Below are 22,477 nucleotides of genomic sequence, written 5' to 3'. Positions count from 1 at the left end.
TTGAAAAGACTCTTTCAGCCTATGAATGCATCTGACTACACAGACACATGTATTTGTATGAGTGTACATATGTTTACCTTGATATGTGATACTTGATATTTCCATTAGCTACCTTTTGTCTTGTCAGTAATTTTAAGCAATTATTCTTTGTGTGGCTCTTTCATAACTAACAGCTGCTGTTTCCTGACGCAGTTTTCCCCATTCTAAAATTTTATTTTATATGGACACTTTCATGTCACCTGCACCCTTTCCCAGGACTGTAAGTCTGTATGTCCTGCAGACTGGACTTGAGGGTTGTTTGTTGTTGACTTGGTCTGAACTCTAGAGCTGTTGACTCTTAGTTCTGAATGCTTAGAAATGAAATTTCTTGCTGTGTTGCTTTCACTTCTTAGTTTAAAAGTCACACCTGTGTGAGATCCCTCAGCTCCCAAGGTCTGAAAATGTTTTTCCAAAAGAGTGCAGCACTATATGACTTACTGTAAGAAATAGTCACGGACTGTTGTAGATGTCATATGTACGATGTGTGTTGCATGACATTGCAATCTGCTGGTAGTGTTCAAATTGTGGATCTGAAATTTTTCCTGCATTCCGCAACTAAGATGGAAGGAATTTATCTTCTTATGCTGCTAAATAAGCAGGATTTTGTTCTTTGGGAGTGTGTCCCGTTCGCCCCCCCTACACCTAATACTCTAATCTGATTTGTCATTCATCCATAAAGCAAAGCTGTATTTGGATCTGTTGCATATTGCTAGTGCATAAGCCAATTCTGTGCAAGGGGAAACTAGCTCCTGTGATTTTTTTTTTATTATTATTATTTTAATTCATTATTTGGCCACTGTTTTAAAAATGTTTCAACTGAAATTCATGTGCTATCAACATTCTGTTTTTTGAATCCCTACATATAGGAGCTTATAGTATAGCTATACCGTTGCACAGGATGTACCATTTTCACAGAAATTAAATGTTTCAGACAAAAGCATTATTTATTTCTGTGCATTTTAAAAAAGTATTATGGTTCATAGGTTATTAGATAATCCAAGATTTAATTATCAGTAGAAAAGGGAGTAAGAAGAGTTGCACAAATTCTGTTGTCAAAGACAGTATGCAACAAATTTTCATTCTCTGTGTTTGATATAAGAGCTGACCTCTGGTGGTTACAGAACAGAACAGTTGTAATGTTAGTTTTCCATGTTATGTTTTTATTTTGGAATATTATTGATTATTTTACCAACAGATATGAATGTTATTTTGAAAAATAATACATTGAAAATTACAAATATGAATTGTCCACAGGATCCTTATGATTTGAAATCAGTGGGATCAAGTTAAGGGAAGGTGCTCTATATAAGGAACTACATCAGCTGTAGTGGGTCGGAACCCCAGTTTCAGAAGACAAATATCAGATATCTCTATTCCATCCATAGTATTTATTATATCTACCTGCTGAATCTGAGGATGTTTTAGGAGGGCCATATTCAGCTCCTTAAGACTAGAAGCATTATGTTACAGTAGTCAAATCTGTATGCTGCATCTGAGGACAAAAATACTGAACTTGATTTTCATGCTCAGGTTCTGTTCACTTCAAAGTGAAGCTTAGCAGCCACAGCTTAAGAGCTATAAAGGTGCTCTAACCTGAACTGAATTTGCATTAGATTCTGTGGATTTGGGTTTTTTCTATATGGAAAAGGAAGGATTGACTAATTGAGCTTTCAAGAAGTAGTAAGATATGAGTTCTGAAATGGGAAATGGCGACATCTTTATTGCCTTCTGTTTCTTTTTGGCAGGTGGGGGTGGAGTTTAAACATTTGAAAGCAATGGAACCTAGCACAGCATATGCCACTACATCTGTCAAAACCACCTAGTTGTCACTAGACAGAGGGGGAGACAAAGCTGCCGTTGTTAATTTCACAGAACTGGCATGAGGGTCCTACTGATTTCTAAGGCAGTAGGAAAACAGTAACTAAAGCCTCAGGTGGCAGCAGCTTTCCTTCTAAATAAAAATAGAGCAATCAAAAGTTAGCAGCAGCCAACTTTTTAAGAGAGAGCTCTCTAGTGCTTTGTCTGTGCTTTGATGTTATGAATATGATGTTCAACTGGTTTGTGAATTTCCTTGTGAATTTTTAGCAAATTGTAGTTCTCGAAAAGGATGTTTTATGTTCTTTCCTTCATTTTGGCTCTCATAAAAAGAGGAAGATCATGTGTCAAATGGATTTTAACAAAGATTACTGATGGTTTTCTGCGGTCCTCCTCTAAGATTTAAAATTGCCACAGGTCCAAAATTGTGGGCATATTTTAGAGGAGAAGATTTGGAGGTTATTACAATCTTGCCTGGTTATAAAAGTCTCCATATACTCTCATACACTTTATTTTATCACTCCTTTGGGAACTAGCAGAATTCATTTACTGTGAGGGATAGTTGGAACAGGTGTAAAGAAAGGCAAACTGCCTTACATGATTTGTAGCCTAGAAAAAAAATATCTCTAGACTGCATGGATTACATGTGCGTATTCAAAGGAAGAAATTGCCTCTAAATAGAAGAGATTTTGGGTTGAGATAACCTTACTCAGAATCAGTAACAGTTTTTACCTTCCCTGTTACTGTTTCTTGGTGTATGATGACTTAGTGTAAGAGTTTATGTACAAAACTGTTCACTGAAACAGGCTAACATTTTTGGCTATAAAAACTGGTGTTTTGCTTATCTCCCTTGTTTCAACTTATTTTGGGTGAACACTGTGGCCTGCTTCAGAGAGTTACGGAGATCTGACTACCAGTTCTTTATTACAACATAGTATTTGGAATTATTTTTTAACAACTGAGAGTTGAAAAGAGGTTAATGTGTTGAAACAAATGTCTGTTTTAGACCCAAATCAGAAAATGCATGGGTATTTGCAAAACCAAATGCAGTACAAGCTGTTGGGGTGATGTCATTTGGTGAGTAATTTTGTTTTGTGTTTTCAAGTTTCAGATCAACTGTAAGATATTACTTTATTCAATATTTTGGATCTCGAAATTTCATATTTTTAAGTGTAATTTTTTTTATATTCATGTTAAGCTGGTTTAGGAAAACAAATGAAATTGACTTTAAGTCATCCATAGATGAATTTAATTGTTATGATTTAAGATATTATCCCCATTCATTGGCCATCTGGCCCTAAAGGCTGTTGCCACTGTAGCAGAGACAGCAGCGTGACACATGAGTCCTGCTCTACCATCCGCGTCATGTGCGCCAATATGGTTGCTCTTATTGATAAACTGAGGAGGCTGTGATTTTTCTGCCTTCTCTTAGATAACCTCTAACTGAAAAATATTAGACTGCAATGCATATATTTACTAGAGAGTGTCTGTTGCTTCCCATTTCTGAAAATGAACATTTTGTGAGTCTCAACTTGCGTCCATGATCCTCATTCTAAAATCTGTTCCTGCCTGGAGGATCTAGTATATTACTTCTTGTTAACACTGTGGTAATCTGAGGCTCCCAATGCTTACTGCTGCCAAAAATGGATATCCTAGGAGCTATAAAAGTAGCAAATGGCTCTGTGGATTTAAAAAAATAAAAAATCTCAAAGCTGCTGTTGGGTTCTTAAGGAAAAGAAGAGCAGGAAGAGGAAATAGGTGGAATGGAAATGTAGAGGGTGGGAGATGTCATGGCATTTTAGGGTAATGTAATACGAATAATCTCAGGGTGGTGTAAAACTTCATCATATGAAATAGGTAAGTAAAAGTTCAAGCCATTTATCTTTGCCACTTGTCAGAGGATTAATGTTTGTATTTAATTATGAGTGGATTCAAACTGTGTTCTCTCTCCCCTAACTTGTATGACAATATAATCTCTGTATATCTGTTTTGTATGCATTTATGCATGCATTCATACATTTGCTTTCATTGTCATGTGTGTTTCAGCATTCATCTGCAACCATAACAGCTTTTTAGTATATGGGTCTCTGGAAGAACCCACATTAAAGAACTGGTCTCGAGTCACACATGTGTCTGCGTCATTCGCTGCTGTTATCAGTGTAGTGTTTGCTGCATGTGGATATATGACTTTTACAGGATACACAGAAGGTAAGCTGCTTGATCCTCCAATTTTGGTGCTTGCTGTAATCCTTATATTTCCACATTTCTGTCTGATTTTTGCTGTTAATATCTTAGTGATTGTAAAAAATGGCAAAATCATAGTATATTTGTTCAGAAGTAGTATATATATATATATATATAGAAGTAGAGATATTCCTTATTAGTTACCAACAACTGAAACCAAGTGTAAGTCTCACTGGTGAAAGTCCCCTTTGAATACTTCCATAATCAAAATACTTCTGAGAACTAAATATCTGTAATTGAGGCACCTAGTCCACTAGTAGAGAACAGTAAGGACAAAAATTGCCTTGATTCTCCTGCAGGACACCTGGCATGTATTTCTTTATATTCTCCTGTATCTTTTCCCATCTTTGCTAATGTAGCATCCTAGCTCTGACTTAAAGATTTCCTATCTTTACAACAGCTGTTCTGCTATAACTAATCGTAGTGTCACCTTTGTCTGTATATGAATATACACTTATGTGTACATATATATAATCAGTGTTATGTCATACTATTTAACATCATTTTCATTTTATTGAAGTGGAAAAGGTTCTTTCAGAAGAAGAAGGCATAAATTTGTTCAGTGCATTGGCTTCTTCAGGAAAAATTCACATTTCATAAGTGAGCAGATTTTCTGTTACTTAATAATACTGTTCCCAGTTGTGGGTGAAGGCTTGAAATAAAAACACTTCTACTAGCAGGATAAGGTGAAAGTTCCTCCTGGATGTAATTTGTTCTGTAACTATAGTTTCTTGATGTGTGTCAGGAGGGGGGATCAGAAAGTCTCAATTACTACGGTAACTCCAGTAACTTATATTTCAATTTGCAAGTAGGCAAATGACATGAACTTCGAACTAATTGATGTTATATCCCTCAGGAGATATATTTGAAAACTACTGTAGAGATGACAACCTTGCTACATTTGGAAGGTTTTGTTATGGAGTTACTGTAATTCTGACCTTCCCGCTTGAATGTTTTGTGACCAGAGAGGTAAGAACTTGTTATATTCTTCCTTTAACAATGTTGATATAAATTAGTAATATTCACGCATTACTAATATGTATTGTAGCTGAAATCAGTGGTTTATCTGTGATAAATATTAGCATATCCAACCCTGCTGCATACAATGAATATGAACTACTAGTTGTAGTGTTTAGATTCTGGCAATAAAATATATGATATTTGTTATAATATTATCCAATATTATATTAATGATTACTTTATAGTATCATGACTGCTTAAAATTCTGAGTTTGACATTAATGACACTTCTTATTATGTTGAGAATGGCAAAAACCATCATATTTATTATACTTGATCTTTTTGCTCAGTGAAAGTGTCTCCATCTAGGATATCCATCTGTTCAATAAATAATTTTAAGAATTTTTTATTCTGTAGTGGCCAAATAAGAAGAAGAAAGAAAAGATAACCTGAATCTTGCATGTATAACAAAGTCAGTCTTGTAGGTGTTCTGAAATTTTAGTAATTCTTGTTATGAGTTATTTTTGGAAGCAGTTGAAGATGTTTTCTTGAAGCAAGATAGGTAAAGTTCAATCAGTGTATTCTTACCCATTATTTTAGTTTCCTAAGGTTAAAAGACTTAGGATAAGCTGATTGTCAACATAAAGAGCAAAATCAAGGTTTAAAACTGTGGTTCTGTTTCAGGTGATTGCCAATGTGTTTTTCCATGGGAACCTCTCAACAGTCTTCCATGTTATTGTGACAGTAGTTATCGTTGCTGTGGCGACTGGTGTATCATTAGTGTACGATTGCCTTGGAATAGTTTTAGAGCTGAATGTAAGTGAACCTGTAGACTCTTTTATTTAAAAAAATCACTTTTTTATAAAACAGAAGTCTGAAAAATCCACAACTCTACTGAAAATCTTATGTAATTCAACATAGTAGTCAGTAGAAATGTTAGTAGTGAAAAGGGAATTCACTGTTTCAAAATCAGATAATTAAAGGAGAAAGGAAGCTCAGGAATAGAGTTCATGTGGTTGGTGATGGCTTTTAGGACAGCTGTGGGGATAGGGCTGTGACCTACAAAATGTATTTAAACAGCAGTAGAAATCACTACAATACTCATCCTAACTGTACTGCGGAACTGACACTAGCGTTTTTCTCTAACCCCTTATGAAGCTGAAAGATTACTAAACACTAGGGCAGATTGTAATGTCTTCCTTGTGCCAAAGGGGCAAAACCCAAAGTGGTGAAAAAGAAAGAAAGCGAAGAAGACCCAGTAGTAGTAACCACTGAGATAGTAACTGGAATGTTTTCTTGCTTTGGACTTAGCAGGGAGCAAAACTGAGTAATTTCATAATCTGAGTAGTTTCATAACCTGAGTGTACGATTTTTAGGAGGAAACTGCTTTGTTTGCCAGTAAACATTCCTGTGTCTCTTTGTGGTAGAGGTGGAGCTGACTAGGCAGGCTAAACAAGGCACTTAATGACTTAAAGCAGTTTAACACATTTATGTAACTTATTTGATTGGCTGGAACTGCCATCTAGTCTTCTGAAGTCCTAGACTATGGGTTAGCAGAGTGAACTTACTAGATGAAGTCAGTGTGCTTGGGCACACCATGTACATTTAATCAAAGGAACTATTAAAAAAAAATCCAATCTACATTTATAATAAATATTGTTTGTCTTAACAGTTTACTTTCTCTTTCAAGCCAGGTGTTCTTAATAAATAAATCAGATGTGGAAATATCATAATCCAGGATATGAAAATTAGAGGTAGAGAAAACTTTCTAAAGGCAGCTATTGCTTCTGGAAAGAAATATTTTAGAATTGCCTCCTTGCATCCGTGTCCATGCACTTATTGACAATTTCAAGCTATACATTGCATGCTTACCTAAAACTTATGGAACAAAACAAACGAGTTGTTCTCTATGCTATGTGATACATGTTTGTATGTACATTATGATACATGTACACTATTCTGCTCCACAGTGCAGTTTATCTGCCAACCAAGCAGTAATATGTGATTTTGTAGCAGTGATTTAACAGGTCTTGTTTGCAGCAGTATTATAGAACAGGACTGACTATTCAGACTAGGTAAGCTGTCCAATTACCCTATATTTAAAATGATTACCTACATAGTGTCTTCTCGGATAATAATTTCCAAATTATAACTAGCTCAAAATAAATAGTGTTCCTGTTGGTTTGATCAGAATGCATGTTTCCTTTAACAATTCTCATTCATGGCATCTATTGGTAACTTCTTTTCATTCTTTTTCCCCCGTTTTTACAAGTGCAGAAAATTCACTTGTTTGTTTATACACACACACACACACACACAAAAAAGTACTTCAGTGTGTGCATGCATACACACATACATATACCAGTGTAATTAACCTAATTAACTATATATATCCATGTATGCCAATATATGCACACGTGTTTTACATTTATTATATGGTATGATCTGTTAAGAATAAAGTTACATGAGAGAAATGCCACTGAGCCTTTCTAACATGAATAAATATGTGTGATTCCTATTTGGAATTAAATTGTTTTAAAATGATCACTCAAAAGCAAACATTCCATCGATGCAATATCTTTACCCAGAGAAGCCTAAACAATGAGTCAAAAGTCAGGACAGTAGCTTGATTTGGTTGCAAATAGAAGTTGATAGCCAGGCATTTGAGAGGGTAGCTTATATCTTGTGGTGTGTTTTTAAAAAAAAAAAAAAACTATGGGGTTTTTCTCTCTTTTTTGACAATATTTGACAGTACAGCTGTATGTATTTATTGGGTGTAATCATTGTACCTAGAAAGATTGTTTAGTCTTGATGTCCACCAGTGGAGAAAAATAAATAGAATCTTTACATGTGAAAGAAAGATGATCTGTCTTCTTAGCAGACTTTGTGTCCAGCAGAAGAGCTGTCTTTTGGGTTTCCACCACAGATGGCATTTGCTACTGTTTCTCTGATTCTGCTTACTTTTTCCCTACTTTCTGCTTGTAAAACAAAACACAAGCCATTGTGTTTGCCCTGTGGTAATTCCCCAGGGAAATCGTTCAGTCATACAGGAGTCAAGTGTCCATGGATTTTGCTGTACTAATCTTTAACTGGGATGCTGGTTTGTGTTCTTCACATTCTTCAGAGTCTCATTTTTTATGAAGATGATACTTTGTGCCTGTACGTATTTTTGATATCTATACTGATCATGGTTAATGTAGTTCTACCATAAATATATACAAAAGTTTGTACAAAAAGTGATGTAAAGATACTCTGTAGGCTGGATTACTGCCCTACCATAATTATGTTGAAACACAGTGTTTGAGTATTTGACAAAATAAGTGTTCAACTTTTCTGCATAAAATGCTCTCTTTTGGCGTGCAATGTTAATCTGCAGTAACTTTACTATAAAAAGCGTTTAAGCATGTGCTTTTTACCTGTCCCTATCTGAGAGAACATTTAAATAAGAGCTGAATTTTTAGTAGAGGAGGCTTTCTACTCTCATAAAGGGAGCTTTGCATTCCTGGGGAAGTCAATGTAAATCATGTCATAAAAGTAGAAATTGATCAGAATTCCTTGAACTGCTACATGATGTTGCCATTTTTTTTAAAACAGGATTATATCTAGAATCCTCCATGGAATGACTTTAAATATTGTAAGCAGTTACAGTATTGCAGAACTATTATTTTTGCTGTACATCTGAAGCTGAGAAACTTCTGGTAATAAGATATAATAGTACATGCCACATAATATATTGTTCTTTGTCAGCAAAGTAGAAGCATTTAAATAAATATGAATTATTTCAAGAGTTTTACAGATACTTTTGCAAGTTATTTGTGATTTTGGAAAGCAAATTTTCCATATAGCAATACTGGAAAAGGCCTGTATTTTGTGGCTTTACTGTTGCATCAATCTAATCACAACCATTTAGAAATGTAGGAGGTTGTTCTGCAAATCTAAATATATGTGCTTATGAGAGTGTTTTCTATTGTTGTTTACCACATACAGGGAGTTCTGAGTGCTACCCCACTTGTTTTTATCATCCCAACAACGTGCTATCTAAGGCTGTCCAAGGAGCGATGGAACCATTCAGATAACCTCATATCCTGCCTGATTCTTGCTGTCGGTGTGCTAGTGATGACAGTTGGGTTTGTTTTGACTATCTTGCATCCCCAGGAATGTAGCCATGGAAAAGAAATGTTCTACTGCTTCCCTAGTAATATTTCTTTTCAGAACATTACACTTCCACCATAGGTAGCACACCAATCTCAAGACTAGATCAGGTACATCTCATAGCAAGCCATAAATGCCAGTTTAAAGGGGAGTGAAACAATAAGCATTTATGTTTTGATATGCACTAAGAATTTGAAACTGTATAACTGTGTTTACATACTTAGTTTTATTCTGCCATCCTTTTCCAGATGAGACCTAATTCTTAGCTGTTAGAACAGAAATTCTCAGAGATGCCTTTCACTAGACAGTACTTGAGTAACTTGCAAATCTATCCAAAAAGGCAGCATTTTTTTTAATTTAGACTGTAATGCCATTTAAAAGCTGTAAATGAAATGTTTAGGAATGTAAACATCTCCCATGTTTCATTGCTGTCATTTAGTTTTTATTAATTTTATGATATTTTAATGTTAGTACACTATAGGATGAGGGTTTTTTTAAGTCCTGAAAAAATGCTGTCTCTGGGTGTCTCTCTGTGTATTAAACTTCTGCTATTAAATTGAAAGACGTCTCTTAATTCTTTCTTTGATTTTGCAATAATTGTTCTTTACTGCTGAAAGCATCCTTTGTACTGGCCCTTGAGTCAAGGGCAGTGTTCTCTTCTGACTGAACTCTAACTAATACAATTCAACTTTAACTGTTACAATTTGTGTTCTTCTAATTAAAAGATTTTGCATTAATAAATCCACACAAGTGAAATCAAGAAGATTTAAGTAAACTATCTTTGTAAAAATCTTAAGATTGACAGAGAAGAAAATGACATGCGTTCACAAACACAGGTTGATTCTCACAATTCTAATGCTACTTACTATTTCTGAAACTGCGTTGAAATACTGGTGTATGCCAGGCATGTTCAGCTGGAGAAAATTCTGTAAGAAAATATTCTAAACTTGGTTATCATTCTAGTCCTCTGTTTTTTTTTCAATATATGGCTATTGATTTCATTATGATTTGTTAAATTTTGGTGACTTCTATGTTCTCCAAAATTAATTTAACATTAAAGATTCATGCAGATATGTGTATTTATATATATATATGGGCATATATACATATGTATATATAAAAATATGAATACACACTTGCCTGTAGTATTTGAGTAATTTGAAAATGACAATGAGTAATATGAGTATCCTGTGATTTTGAAAACATATTGTTATCAAATCAAACTGTGTACTTTGGGTTAGTTTTATGATCATTGTGGTTCCTTTTACCAATCATTCCTTGACAAATAGATGTATAATGCTTCTCTGGTTTTGTGCTGCTAAATGAAGTGGTAATGTATTTTGTCTTCAGTTCATCTTGCGTGACAAAGCTATTTCATTCAAGACTTACAGCTAAATAGATCTTTAAGCAAGGGTCACTAGATGGTGGCAGTACTTACAGGAATGACAGTTTTTATAAAAGCAGTACTTTCGTAATAATTTTTTAAGTATTGTTAGGTTTTCTGAAGTGGTGGGGATATTTGTTTGTTTCTTTATAAGATGTAAAGTTATTAGAACTGTGAGTGTTAATCTGCTTTAATTTCCCTTCCCTACACAGAGTCAGCTCTGAGGGTGGTAATTTATTTGCTGTCCAGGTACCTGATACAGTTAACAGGATATTTTTCAGCAGTTTAGATTCAGCAATAGCTGGTTTTGTCTTAGCAGTGGGTGAATAGTCACTGGATGGATTCACTATCTCTGATGTCAGATGGAGTTAAAAAATAATATTTCCTCATGAAAGCTAATGAGATCTTTCTGATGAATCAGAAATTTCTCATGAGCTTTTCAGGTTTTTTTTATTTTTTTTTTTAATTTTTTTTTGTTGAAGTATGTTACCCTGTTTCAGCTATTAATTATAATCTATTCTTGCTTTAGAGGGTTAATGGAATAATTTATAGGATACATTGTCATATTGCCTATTCAACTTAAAGATTCTACCAAGGCTCTGTCAATATTAAATCATGTTTTCATGTTCTTTATGAAGGACAAGTCTTGCTATGCCTTTCTACTTTCTAAATACGGATTTAGAGAATTTTTTTCATGATGGTTTGTAATTTGAGGAGTGTAAAAGCTGAGGTAGTAATAGTCAGTTAAATGTTTCCGTTGCTGATAAAGGTTTTGCTCTTAAAAATTTCTTTTGCCAAAACTAACAGCATTTATGTAATCATATGCTTAGTGGACTTCATTCATTAATTTCCCTGGTGATGGCGGGGCTCCTTCAACCATAATTATACTGAAAAAGTTATGGATGCCGGAATATAAAGTTAACTGCTGTTTGGCTAATGACTTTATAGAAGCTGTGGTTCCTTCCTTTCCAGTATTTGTTAGTGTAACTTACTTTTATTGAAATGGTAAATAACAATAACCTACTATGTGCTTTCTTACAACCTAGGAGGTCTGAATACAGAAGGAAGGACCTTGTTATTTCATAATAAAAATTGTGATAGTGTTTTTTGGAAACAGTTAAGACTCCCAAAAGCAATCATCAAAAGCAATACAGAAGACATTTAAGGATATAAAAATAAAGTTGCTATAAATATGGCAATAGGTAAGTCATGAAGCAATAGAAAAGAAAGATACATAAACTTAAAGGAAACACTACAGCAAAGAGTGTACAACTGCACTAAAGAATTACTAGCAAATATACTTTAATTTTAGCTTCAAACAGAAGTGTCTTTCTGTGACTGAAAAAATAAGGCAAAAGCACCAATCTATAATCTGGTAGTATTAATGGAGTTCATGGAGAACAAATGAAAACTAGTTACTGCCTGTGTTATACTATTGGACAGTCTTTTATACTGAAGAGTAAACTTCTAGTTATAAAGCAGATTTGGTTCGTGAGTTAGAAGTATTTAGCACTGCTTAACTACTGAACAAATCACTCCCCCTGGCTCTTTATCTTTCAGTATTATAAAATTTTCTTGTTGATCTCAGTATGTTTTCGGATTTTTATCTTTTTTTGGCTTTTATCTTTTTATCTTTTTTTGTTCTAGCTTTGTAAAATCTAGTGGGATGCTCTCACTGGCCTCGGCATGTGCAAGGATCTCAGCACTACCATAGTTCTTCAAGCAGAGGTATGCTGTGCACAGAAGTGGAAGGAGTGCTGGAAGCAGCAATATCTCCAACTCCAAATGCTCTGTGTTGACAGGACTTCATGGAGTCCAGGGGGAGCGAGAGCAGCAATGTTCCACAAGTACTTGCTGACAGGTTTTTCAAATCAAAAGCTGGTAATGTGACTCACTGTTTCTTCCAAGTTCCTCTCTCCAGCTGAGAAGGCAGTTCAGGACACCAGATGTACAACTGCCATTCTTACAGGAGCTAAATGGGCAGTTTCTAACTTTCTAGAGCAGTGTGCCTCTTATTAATAATAGACTTCAGCATATTCACAAAATATTGTCAGATGAGCAAATCCCATGTACCACCATAGACTCTCTAGAGAATTTTCCTTCCTTCTCAAGCTTCTCAGTGGAAGGGGGGCAGAATGGCTCAGGTTTGCTGAATGGACATAATTCTATATATTTTTCACTCACAAATTTCTTTATATTTTATATCACATACATTATTTGGGTATGATGTAGAAAGGTTATTTATGTGCTTAGTATATAAACGAGTATTTGTGACTTGGTAGCAAATAAAAATTTAAGGTAGTATGAGAATTTATTTGGACTGTCTGGTGTGAATGCTGAATAGGAGTTAGGCAGAAAGACAAAGAATGTGGCAGACTAAACTATTGTGAATGTAAAACATGAGATTGAACACATTCCCATAGTAGGAAGGAGGGAAAAATAAAAAAAACCCAAAACATAATGCACAGAAGGTTTATGTTTTTACAGTAGTTCTTTTACATGGAGATCTAATTTTAAAAAGCAATTATTGAGTTTCAGCCTAGGAACTATGTTGCAATATTTGTTATTTGGATCTTTTTAGAATTGGCATGAACCATACAAAGTAGAGGATTTGAAGTTAGGCCAGTGGAAGAAATAAGTAGAAGCTTTCCAGTTTCTGTTATTCAATGCTATGGGAGAAGATGAGGTTCAGGTACATGCTTTGTACAAATTCAATGTTTGACTCAAAGCTATTCATGGAAAGAAATTAAATTGTTTGATTATTCCTCTTTCTTTTTGTTTTTCTGTTCCCTTCGAGCTAAATGTTGGTTCTAGGTGGTTTGTAAGACCATATGGAAAAAGCCATAGCTGCTGTATAGTATTCCAAAATCACATGCAGCAGGAATTCAAGAAAAACTTCAGGAAGGTCTGAATTTTCATGTGTGATTTCCTAAAGGAGACAGTGGCCCCTAAACACTGGAAATGCCCGATAAGATTCGTGGACTTGATGAATTCATACAAATACTGAAGTAATGAGCTGAAGACAAAGTTAGAAACTAAGTGAAAATAACTCTGTAGAAATAAATTACAGATGTAATTCTGTAAAACCTGTATTGATGATGCAAATCAGCTTTCAATGGGAAGTTTGTGTCTGCCAGAAGCAGACAGCTGTAGCAAGCAGACAGCTCTGTACTGAAACAATTCCACAGGACCTGCTCTAGTTACCTCCTAATAGGAGGTTCCTTTGACTCTTCAGCAATGCCCTTTGTTGGATGGTGGCGGAAAAGCTGACAGTGGTGACATTGCTGTCTTGCCAAGGCTGACTGACTGAGGTTTTGTGGAGTATGTCATATGCATCCCTCATGACTTTTGGTTTTAAAGGCAGGGGCTATCTTATTTTTTTTTCTGTGTTCATATACTGCTTAGCGCAGTGGCTTTTGATTGATGGCGGGGCCCCCTGGGTACTGTAGTAACATAAGCAGTAATTATTATACTTTGGCCATATTGTGCTATTTCTCTACGGTTATATTTTGTTCCTGTCATGAACAAGTAACGTACATATGTCACTGGTTGATGGAGGATCCCTTTACTTTTATTTTTTAGTCCAAATATTTTTTGGGAAGGAAGGCTTGGAGGATGTCTTCATGCTTGATTTACTGCGTTTTGTGGCTCTTCTGATAAGGACAGCAGTGTCAAATACCTTATTTATGTAGCCAGAGTGGTTAGTAGTTATTCTATTTTTTGTAGTGCTGCATGAAAACTCTTGTGAAAAAGCAGTACCCTGCCTGTAACACAAAATATGTTCAATACGGGGCAGTCCTGACCCTCTTGGAACTTACATTAGTTCATCAAAGGAGGCATGACTGGAGTCATGTGACAATGGATGCAGCGACAGCTGTCTGATTTTGACCTTCTTCGATATCAATTAATTTGGAAAGATAATTTTGAGAGCAAAAGACAAGTATTTTATTTCAGAGCCAAAACTGACTGCTTGGGTAAAATCGAAATTAATAAGATAGACCTTAGAGGGAAAAAAAAGTTACATTATTATGGTGACTTACATTTAAAACTCTTCCTTTATACTGAGCACTGTTTTTTTTCCTTTCATCCTACCTTTATATATAATAGAAAATAAATGTGTCTAATGAACTTCAGCAGGTTAAGTTTCAAGCTCTTTCCTATCATCTTGCAAGAGATATGTTTAGCTGGGAAGAGGCAAATAACAAATATCTGCCTGTGCTGTTTGATTGAAGAAGTCACTTGACTAGGCACTAACATAAGAAAAAAACCAACCTGGTAAAGAGATGATTAAATGTGAGCATATTTAAGCAATGTTCAAGTCACATAAATTCACTTCTGCTCATTTGCTCCTTCTCTTTCCATCTTTTCTCTGTTTTATTTTTTCACAGGAAAGATTGTCTGTCTTTTGTATTGGGTCCTTTTAGATACCTGCTCAGTGCTCTGATATGTGAAGCACATAGATAGATGGAAGTCTTCTATCTATTTTCCTTTACATTAAAATTCTCAGCGTGGGCCTACTACAGAATAATTCGGAATAATAGATGTCTTAAAATAACATGAGTTTTCACAGGATTGTTATTACTTTCCCAGGACTCTGTAGCTAGCTGTCTTCCAGAGAAGAGATAATTCCCTAAAATTAAATTTTCAAGGAGATAAGATATAAGACCATACCATAACACAGTGTTTTATAGCATTTTAAATTAGCAGCATGCTGTATGCTGGCACAAAGCATTTGTAGCAGTGCTAGTCTGACTGCAGTGTGAGACAAATGATATCCTAGACTCTATTAATACATTTAACAGCATATATTAATTTTTTTCCCATCTAATGACTGGGCAGTGGAATAAAAAAACCAGATTATTTATGCCAGTAAGGCAGTAATTTCTAAACTAAACAAAAAAAGATTATGGTATAGCCCATTTTGTGCAGAAATCTAGTTATCAAAGAACAGTTTCTAGTATGCTGGTACTTCCAGAGACTTCATAAACCATCATGAGGCCTTACTGGAGAGGTGAGATAGGTGGGAAGTTACCCAGTTATCATAGGATAATTGACATTTTCAGTCTTTCAGGAATCTGACGGAATTTAATTCTGGTTTTATAAAAGAAGGGTAGGTCTCAGTAGCAAAATGCAAATTTATAATTGGTGGCATATCAAATCATTGCTGATGGGCTCTGTTAGGCTTGTCCCAACTATGGGAAAATCATTTGGATGCAGTGGTCTTAAGCCAGTATATTGGAGAGAGGAAGGGGAGCTAGACTCTAGAGATGTGAGGCACCACTGATTTTCTTAATTCAGATTCAAAGACAAAAGCAGTGGAAGCAATAATTTCTTACTCATAATTCCTCCTTTCAGCCTTGTGTTCTCAATCTATTGCATTACGTTGTTTACAGGGCACTGTAATAGGAAAAGACCATGAAAGTGAGTAAGCTGGATCGGTATTCTAACTTTATAGGTAGCATAGAGACCAGAGTGAGAGAAGCTTTAACAGAGAATGGTTAGCTGTCAATCCTGCAGGTGCACTGAAGATGCATGCTTCAAGAACTGCTCGTTGTGAAAGGACACACAATGACAAGACCAAGGAAGCTTGTTATTTTAAATTAAGAACTGATAATTTTATCTATTTTCTGCAAATATCCAATCTTGTATAGCCTAGGAATATCAGTGGTAAAGATGCTAACAATTCTGCTTGCTGTGAACAAATACAAGGTTTCTGGAATTGAGTTATTCACTTCTGTCTACTCTGAAGTCCACGTGACTGTTGACTAAAAAATAAGGGAAATGCAGAATGATGCGAGGAAACCTGAATCTAGTCTTTCACTTTGGTGGCATCTGCTGTGTTACTAAATGTCAGCTGAAGCAGGAAAACAATATAAACATTTAAAATGCAAGTAATCCGTACTAGATAAGAATACTGTTTTCTCAAATACAGACATAACTCAGTCTGTAACAGTAAAGAACTGTGGACTTCTTACAGCAGAATTAGGTCTAAAAGATTACCTCAGTTTTGTTGCATGCTGCTTTGTATGATTAATGTCTGATAGTCTGTTCCCACCTTCTTTTATTAGGTTGTAGTTCTTCCTTAGATGGACATTCTACTGTAATTTTTTCCTTGGAAGACTGTCAAACTTGTAGGGGCCTTCCAAGAGGGTTTATATCTTGGAACCAAAGCAGGATGCAACAAGAAAAACATCCTGAAACTCACGGGGCATCAAAAGAGGGGCCTCCTAGAACTGAGGAAGGAACTTCACTGAAAATTTGCAAATACTCCCAAGTGATGGTTAATGCTTACAAAACTAGAGCAAAAAAACACTTAACATTGTGCTTGTTGTACTATAGTTAGATATGAGCTGGGAACTCACTTGGAACTCTTGTTGGTAACATCAGTATTTTAACAAGGTAAACTGTGTTTCATTGGACTGTATTTTTAAGTTGTTGAGATGTAAGAATGTCTTACATGTAGTTATTGCTTATGATGAGACTTAGTAACTTGTGCAACAGGTTCTAGCTATAATAGGTGGGATGGTGCCAATGTGGAACTGTAAAATAACAGATCCTGTGCATCAGCATGTCACTATGTGCTAGACAGAGTATTGTGGGGCTGGTACAAGTTTATGAAGTATATTACTGTGACGCAAGAGAAAGAAGTTGTTAGTGTGAAAAGTTGAAGAGAACTAGATATAACCAGGCAACTAGATATACTGTTGTGTTAAAATTTTTAATTAATTTTCTTTCTCTGTGGAACAATGATGAATAAAAAAGTTGTTTATGTGTTTTCCTTGTAGTATACCTACCCTTTTAGAAAAAATAGAATAAAACAAAACAGACCTTTAAACTGCTGTTTTGCAAATGTGAACATAATATTTTAATTGGAATATTAAGGGAATTGCAGAAACATTTCTATTTATGTTATTCCAGGATCCTCACTTCTGGTCTTTCAATATTCTTGTAAATGAAACTGTATCAAATGTGCTTGGGATTCCTGCAAACTGCAAACGGTTATTAAGAATTCATTACACTTTCTCTTTTTAGGACCACCTTGATCCAGACTAACAACTCGGATTTTTTCTCCTGTATGTTAGTGCTCCTTAAAGTATTAAGCGTATTTCAATACTGAAAAGACTCCATTAATGAACAGTGGCCTTCTGCATGCTCTTTTACATGGGTTTAAATTTTTGTCAACCTCCACAGGGCTCCAAAGTCTCAATCCTGAACATACATTGTTAACTGAAGATGGAGAAACAGTCCTTTTTACCTCAACATGTAAAAAAGTTTTAAGTGTTTGTTGGAATGTTGTGGGAATCACAGTTTTACTCTGACAAAAGTCTACTGTGCAATATTGATCATTACACAGAATATACCCAGATGGACTACAGCATTCTAAGCAGTAGGCAAAGCAGTTCTGGAATATGAATAGATTAATTCAAGTGATTCAATTGATAATTTTAGTGACTAATCAATAATTCAGTATTAAAAGTAATTAAATAACCATTCAGTGTATTAACAGACCAGCATTTTATATCCGGCCCTTGAGTACTGTACCTTCAGTTTGATGCTGAAACTAATTTTTATTTAAATTAATTGATATTTTCAAAGTACCTTAGTTCATTATGTGTGTGTATGGTATTTTAAGTATATTTGCCAGAAGTGTGGGAAGAAAGTGGCAAGATTCAAATGCTGTCTTCTATACTGAACATAGCAAGGCAGTTCAATCTGGAAACAAATTTAGTATCTGCAACAGAAAGCAAATATAGTTTTCTTATGTTACAAAAGATTTTAGTAATGGCAAAATTAAACAAATATTTATTTAGTGTTCTAGGGAGAAGGAGAAAATAATAAGGCTACAAGTTTTCTAGGGGTTAACGATGTTGGAATCCAGGTTCCTGATATGGGACCTTATAATCTTGGCCTAGAGGAAATGTTAGGTCTTGCTTTTTCTGGAACAGAGTAAGGAGAAAGACAAGAAAAGCAGATGGCATTGTATTGCGAGGAGCAAGAGGCAAGCAAGAAGCGATCATGATTTTATACTCGAGAGTGAGATTCTGTCTTCGTAGATTTCTCTACAACTTTTTCCAGTAGTATCTGAAAATCTGCAAGAAATAAAAGATGGCAGTGATCTCTCTTCTTGCTGACAAGAGTTGAGGTAGGGGTGGCATATGATGCATTAAAAGAAAAACAGTGGCCAAGCTCTTTCATTTTCAGCATACTTTATACTGTTTAGACTTAAAAACATCACTGTGACAGGCTCATCTTAACCTATGTTATCTGTAGAACAGCTATTTTAACCTTTCCAACGCATCTCCTCTACAGCCGTCCATTATTACATGCATTCTCTTATTTCCTCTGTTATGACAATGAGTCTTGGGAACTTTTAATTAATATGTAACAAATTTAGTATAAGTCAATACAGACCTGATACCTATCTAGATGGTGTCAGTTGAGAAATTTGGTGGTTGTTTTAGAAGCAGACCAGCAGATGGTGCTCAAAAATTAATCACAGCATAACTGAGCTGTGATAGCGTTCATTTATTTTTCTTTTTTATTCTTTATAGAATAGTTATTATGCATTTCTTAATTAAATGGATATGTCAGTAAGGATGGCAGAACTGAATACCCAAGAATTTTCAAAAATCAGTGTCTGAATCCTTTTTAGTTTTCTTCTAGCCATAATTGTTGGGTTTAATTTCATTTATCTTAATATATTGTGTAATTTCATTTCAAGTGTTAACAGTTTTAAGATAAAACACTAGCTTTTTCCTCCTAATCAGACTGAGATGGTTTGCCTTGAAGATTTAAAAATAATTTGTGATGATATTTGGAGGAGTGATGGAAGCTGCAGTTGATTGTTATTATATTAAAAAATATATATATAAAAAATCCCTGCCTGAACTGAAGTTGCAAAGGTGTACCAGTAATCTTAAGAGCCTTGAGAATTTTGTACAAACTATATTAACCATAAAGCCTTCTGCAAATCAGAAAATTCAATGTTGATTTCATAATCACAAAGCAAGCAGTGGCGTGTGTTAAAATGCAGTAAACTTAACATGCTCTGTCATCCTGTTAAGCCTTCATCTGAAGGCTGTGACAACCTGTTGACGTGCTACATTCTAGATGCTGTGAATGGTATGCCCAGGTACTTTGAAAGCTGGCAGCTTTACAGGCCCTGCTTTCTTGGATATTTCGCTTGCAGACACCTTGATGAATACCCACTTCGGTTCATGCAAGGAAAAAGAAACCTAGCTTGGGAGCTTGGGTAAACCCCACCCAAGGTGTATAGTTTGTTTTCAATTAAATGTATTGGCAAGTTAATGATCTGCTTCATCTGACTAGTAAAAGCTTAACATTGGCAGTAACTGCCTTGAGGTGGCTGTACTGGAAAGAAGAGAGGGATTTGACAAAGAATGAAAAATATGACATGTTATAACGGCGATGGCATTTTGTGAAAGGAGGCTGATTTAGATTAGTCTTTGGCAGAACAGGGATGCATACAGTGCTAGCTGGCGTGTTAGTGGGGACAGCTACAGAGCTCCCGATTGATGTAAGAAGTATATAGCAAGTAACAAATTTTGGGTTACATAAAATCCTGGAAACTGCATGTAGAGTATGCACTGCAGTGGAGTTTAGGAAGTAGAAATTAAATGTATGCATACACATAAACAAAACAAAAATAAACTCACCCTTACCTTCTTGGGAAAGAAGGAAATGCAATTTAGAAACAGGAAAAACTTACAAACCATGTAATTTACACAACATGCAAATAAACCAAGGTACTGGTCTTCATCTCTTTAAACTTTCCGTTAGTGTTTCAATAGACGCATCAGGGGAAAAAAGTATAAGTTTTATCTGCTCTCTGTTAGGTTGCATGTAAAAGGAGAGGCATTAATACAGGAGCTTTAAAAAGCATTTTCAAATAATCACAGCTCATAGTTGCTCTGTATAATCCTCAGTGCTCGGCACGCCTGCAGCATCCACAAGAAGCATGTCTCTGTTAGCTTTGCTGCTGTAGACTACTGAGATTGGTGCATTTCCAGCAGAAAAAAGAAATTACTAAAATGTAATTCAGGAATCCATTCAAAACTGTGTAAGTGTACAGACACTGTGATTTTCATGGATGTTAAATTTGACTTAAGATCTTTGATAGACTGAGAATTAATCGGGCTGCCCAGCAAGTCCAAAGCAGCGTATATGGAGACTGACTGACTTTCATGTATGCTGTAGGCATGAACTGAAAAATAAAGGTATTTTTGTAACTGTCAGTGTCACGATAATCCAGTTTGGAAGTTATGTATGCTGTGATGTACCTTTTAACTCAAAGCTCATCAAACAGTTTTCTGCTCCTCAATTCTTATTCTGCTGGCAGCTTAGGCTTATGTGTGTAGAACACCTTTCTTTGCTTTCTCAAATATAGGAATGAAGTCATTTGTTTATGTTTTTAGTGAACAGACAAGCATGATAATGGCATATATTGATTTTGTGAACTGTATGCATTACCTAGCAAAGCAAGGGATAAATACAAGGAAGTAATTTATTGTCATTTACCTAAACAGCTAGAGTCTTTGAATGGAGCTGTTACTTCTACTGCATACGTAGTTAGAACTGCTCATGTGCAGCTTGAAATCAAGGCCATTCATTGGGAGTGGAAAAAAAAAAAAAAAAGCAAGATGTTCTGGGCAAGTTCTCATGGAATTGGTCAAGAGCTTCTTTGGAAATAACAAGGATGATAGTAACTATTAAAATTAAGCATAGCTGTAGATTTTCTCACACTACCATCCTTGCTTGGTTTCGATTTTTAGTCCTTTTGTTGCTTTGTTACTCTTGTTGCATATGACATTTACTGCGCTCCACATGGTGTCCATCAGTCCTCTTTTTCATTAAAGACTGTTTAAAAGCTTTGTTTCCTGCTCTGAATTCATAGGAGTCTTCAAAAAGTCTTATTCATATTCATGTCTTGGGGATGAGATCATTCTTCTCTTAAACTGAGTGCATATATTTATATTTTTGTTGATCTCATCCACAGTAGATGTGGCCAATCAGAAAACCAGCATGGATATGCTGAGATGGAGGTCATGGGACTGAATGTCACAGAGTTCAGGCATGCAGCAGTTGCTGACTGCTGGTTTTCTGTGGAGAATAGGAGATTGCTGTGACAGAGGCTCTGAAACCTCTGGCAGGATGTAGTGGACAGAGACAGTGGTAGGCTCAGAGCAAGCCTTTGTAAGTCTGATGGTTTAGTGACTACGGATGATAGCTTCAACAGGAAGCTCTCTTCACCTGATGCTGGTGGGCTACCTAACACCTGGTGTCCCCTTCCACTAAACTGGCCCTTCAGGAAAAAGCCATATTGATTACCTCAAAGCCTGGCTCTTGTTTTTGAGGCTTTAGAGAGAGACCACCGGTCCCTTGATAAGAGGCTGAATGACACAGAACAGGTTATGGCCAGGGCACATATCAGTTGGCCCTTGATGGCCCCTGGGCAAAATAGAGTACTGCTGTGTGTGCGTGCACCTGTGTATGTAAGAGGAAGACCTTTTTTTCTGCTCAAAATGTTTAATGTGAAGGATGTGCAGCAGCTCATGGGACTGATAAGCGCTCATAGATGATGTTAATACAAAAGATGTGGGAAAGAGTGCTAGCTGTTACAGTCATGCTACACCAGGAGTGTTGCAACAATCAAGCAGTGTTGATGAACAAGGGTGCAAGATTCAGTCTTGTTCCATGTTCCTTTATAATTCAGCAGTATAGCCACAGCCTGCCTTTATGATGGGTGAAAAGTGTGTGATGGATTATCAGCTGTTTATTGACAATATGAGATGCCACTGCACCGTTTACAACTTTCAGGCAATGTCAGTATAGGCTATTAAGGACAAATATAGACTTGTTATTT

At 35.7% G+C, this 22,477-nt stretch overlaps 1 protein-coding gene across 7 annotated transcripts in view; it reads left to right on the top strand.

Moving 5' to 3' along the window:
• SLC38A11 (solute carrier family 38 member 11) overlaps positions 1-21,080 on the top strand; it is a 39,191-nt gene extending 18,111 nt beyond the window's left edge. For 3 of the 7 annotated variants that reach the window (XM_054070398.1, XM_054070396.1, XM_054070399.1), the window contains 5 exons: positions 2,861-2,931; positions 3,901-4,062; positions 4,955-5,067; positions 5,742-5,873; positions 9,045-10,903. In XM_054070398.1, coding sequence (XP_053926373.1) covers positions 2,861-2,931; positions 3,901-4,062; positions 4,955-5,067; positions 5,742-5,873; positions 9,045-9,290 — 724 coding nt within the window. In that variant the 3' untranslated portion in view covers positions 9,291-10,903. Of the gene's footprint in view, positions 1-2,860; positions 2,932-3,900; positions 4,063-4,954; positions 5,068-5,741; positions 5,874-9,044; positions 10,904-11,639; positions 12,176-12,240 lie in introns of those variants that run through there. The other 4 variants (XR_008450477.1, XR_008450476.1, XR_008450478.1 and 1 more) reach the window with 4 other exon arrangements.
• Positions 21,081-22,477: the final 1,397 nt, after the last annotated feature.

This window comes from Cuculus canorus, chromosome 6 (assembly GCF_017976375.1).
Source record: "Cuculus canorus isolate bCucCan1 chromosome 6, bCucCan1.pri, whole genome shotgun sequence".
In the NCBI taxonomy this organism is placed as follows: Eukaryota; Metazoa; Chordata; class Aves; order Cuculiformes; family Cuculidae; genus Cuculus; species Cuculus canorus.
Note: the sequence above shows the minus strand (reverse complement) of the source record. Positions and strands in the feature narration are given on the sequence as shown.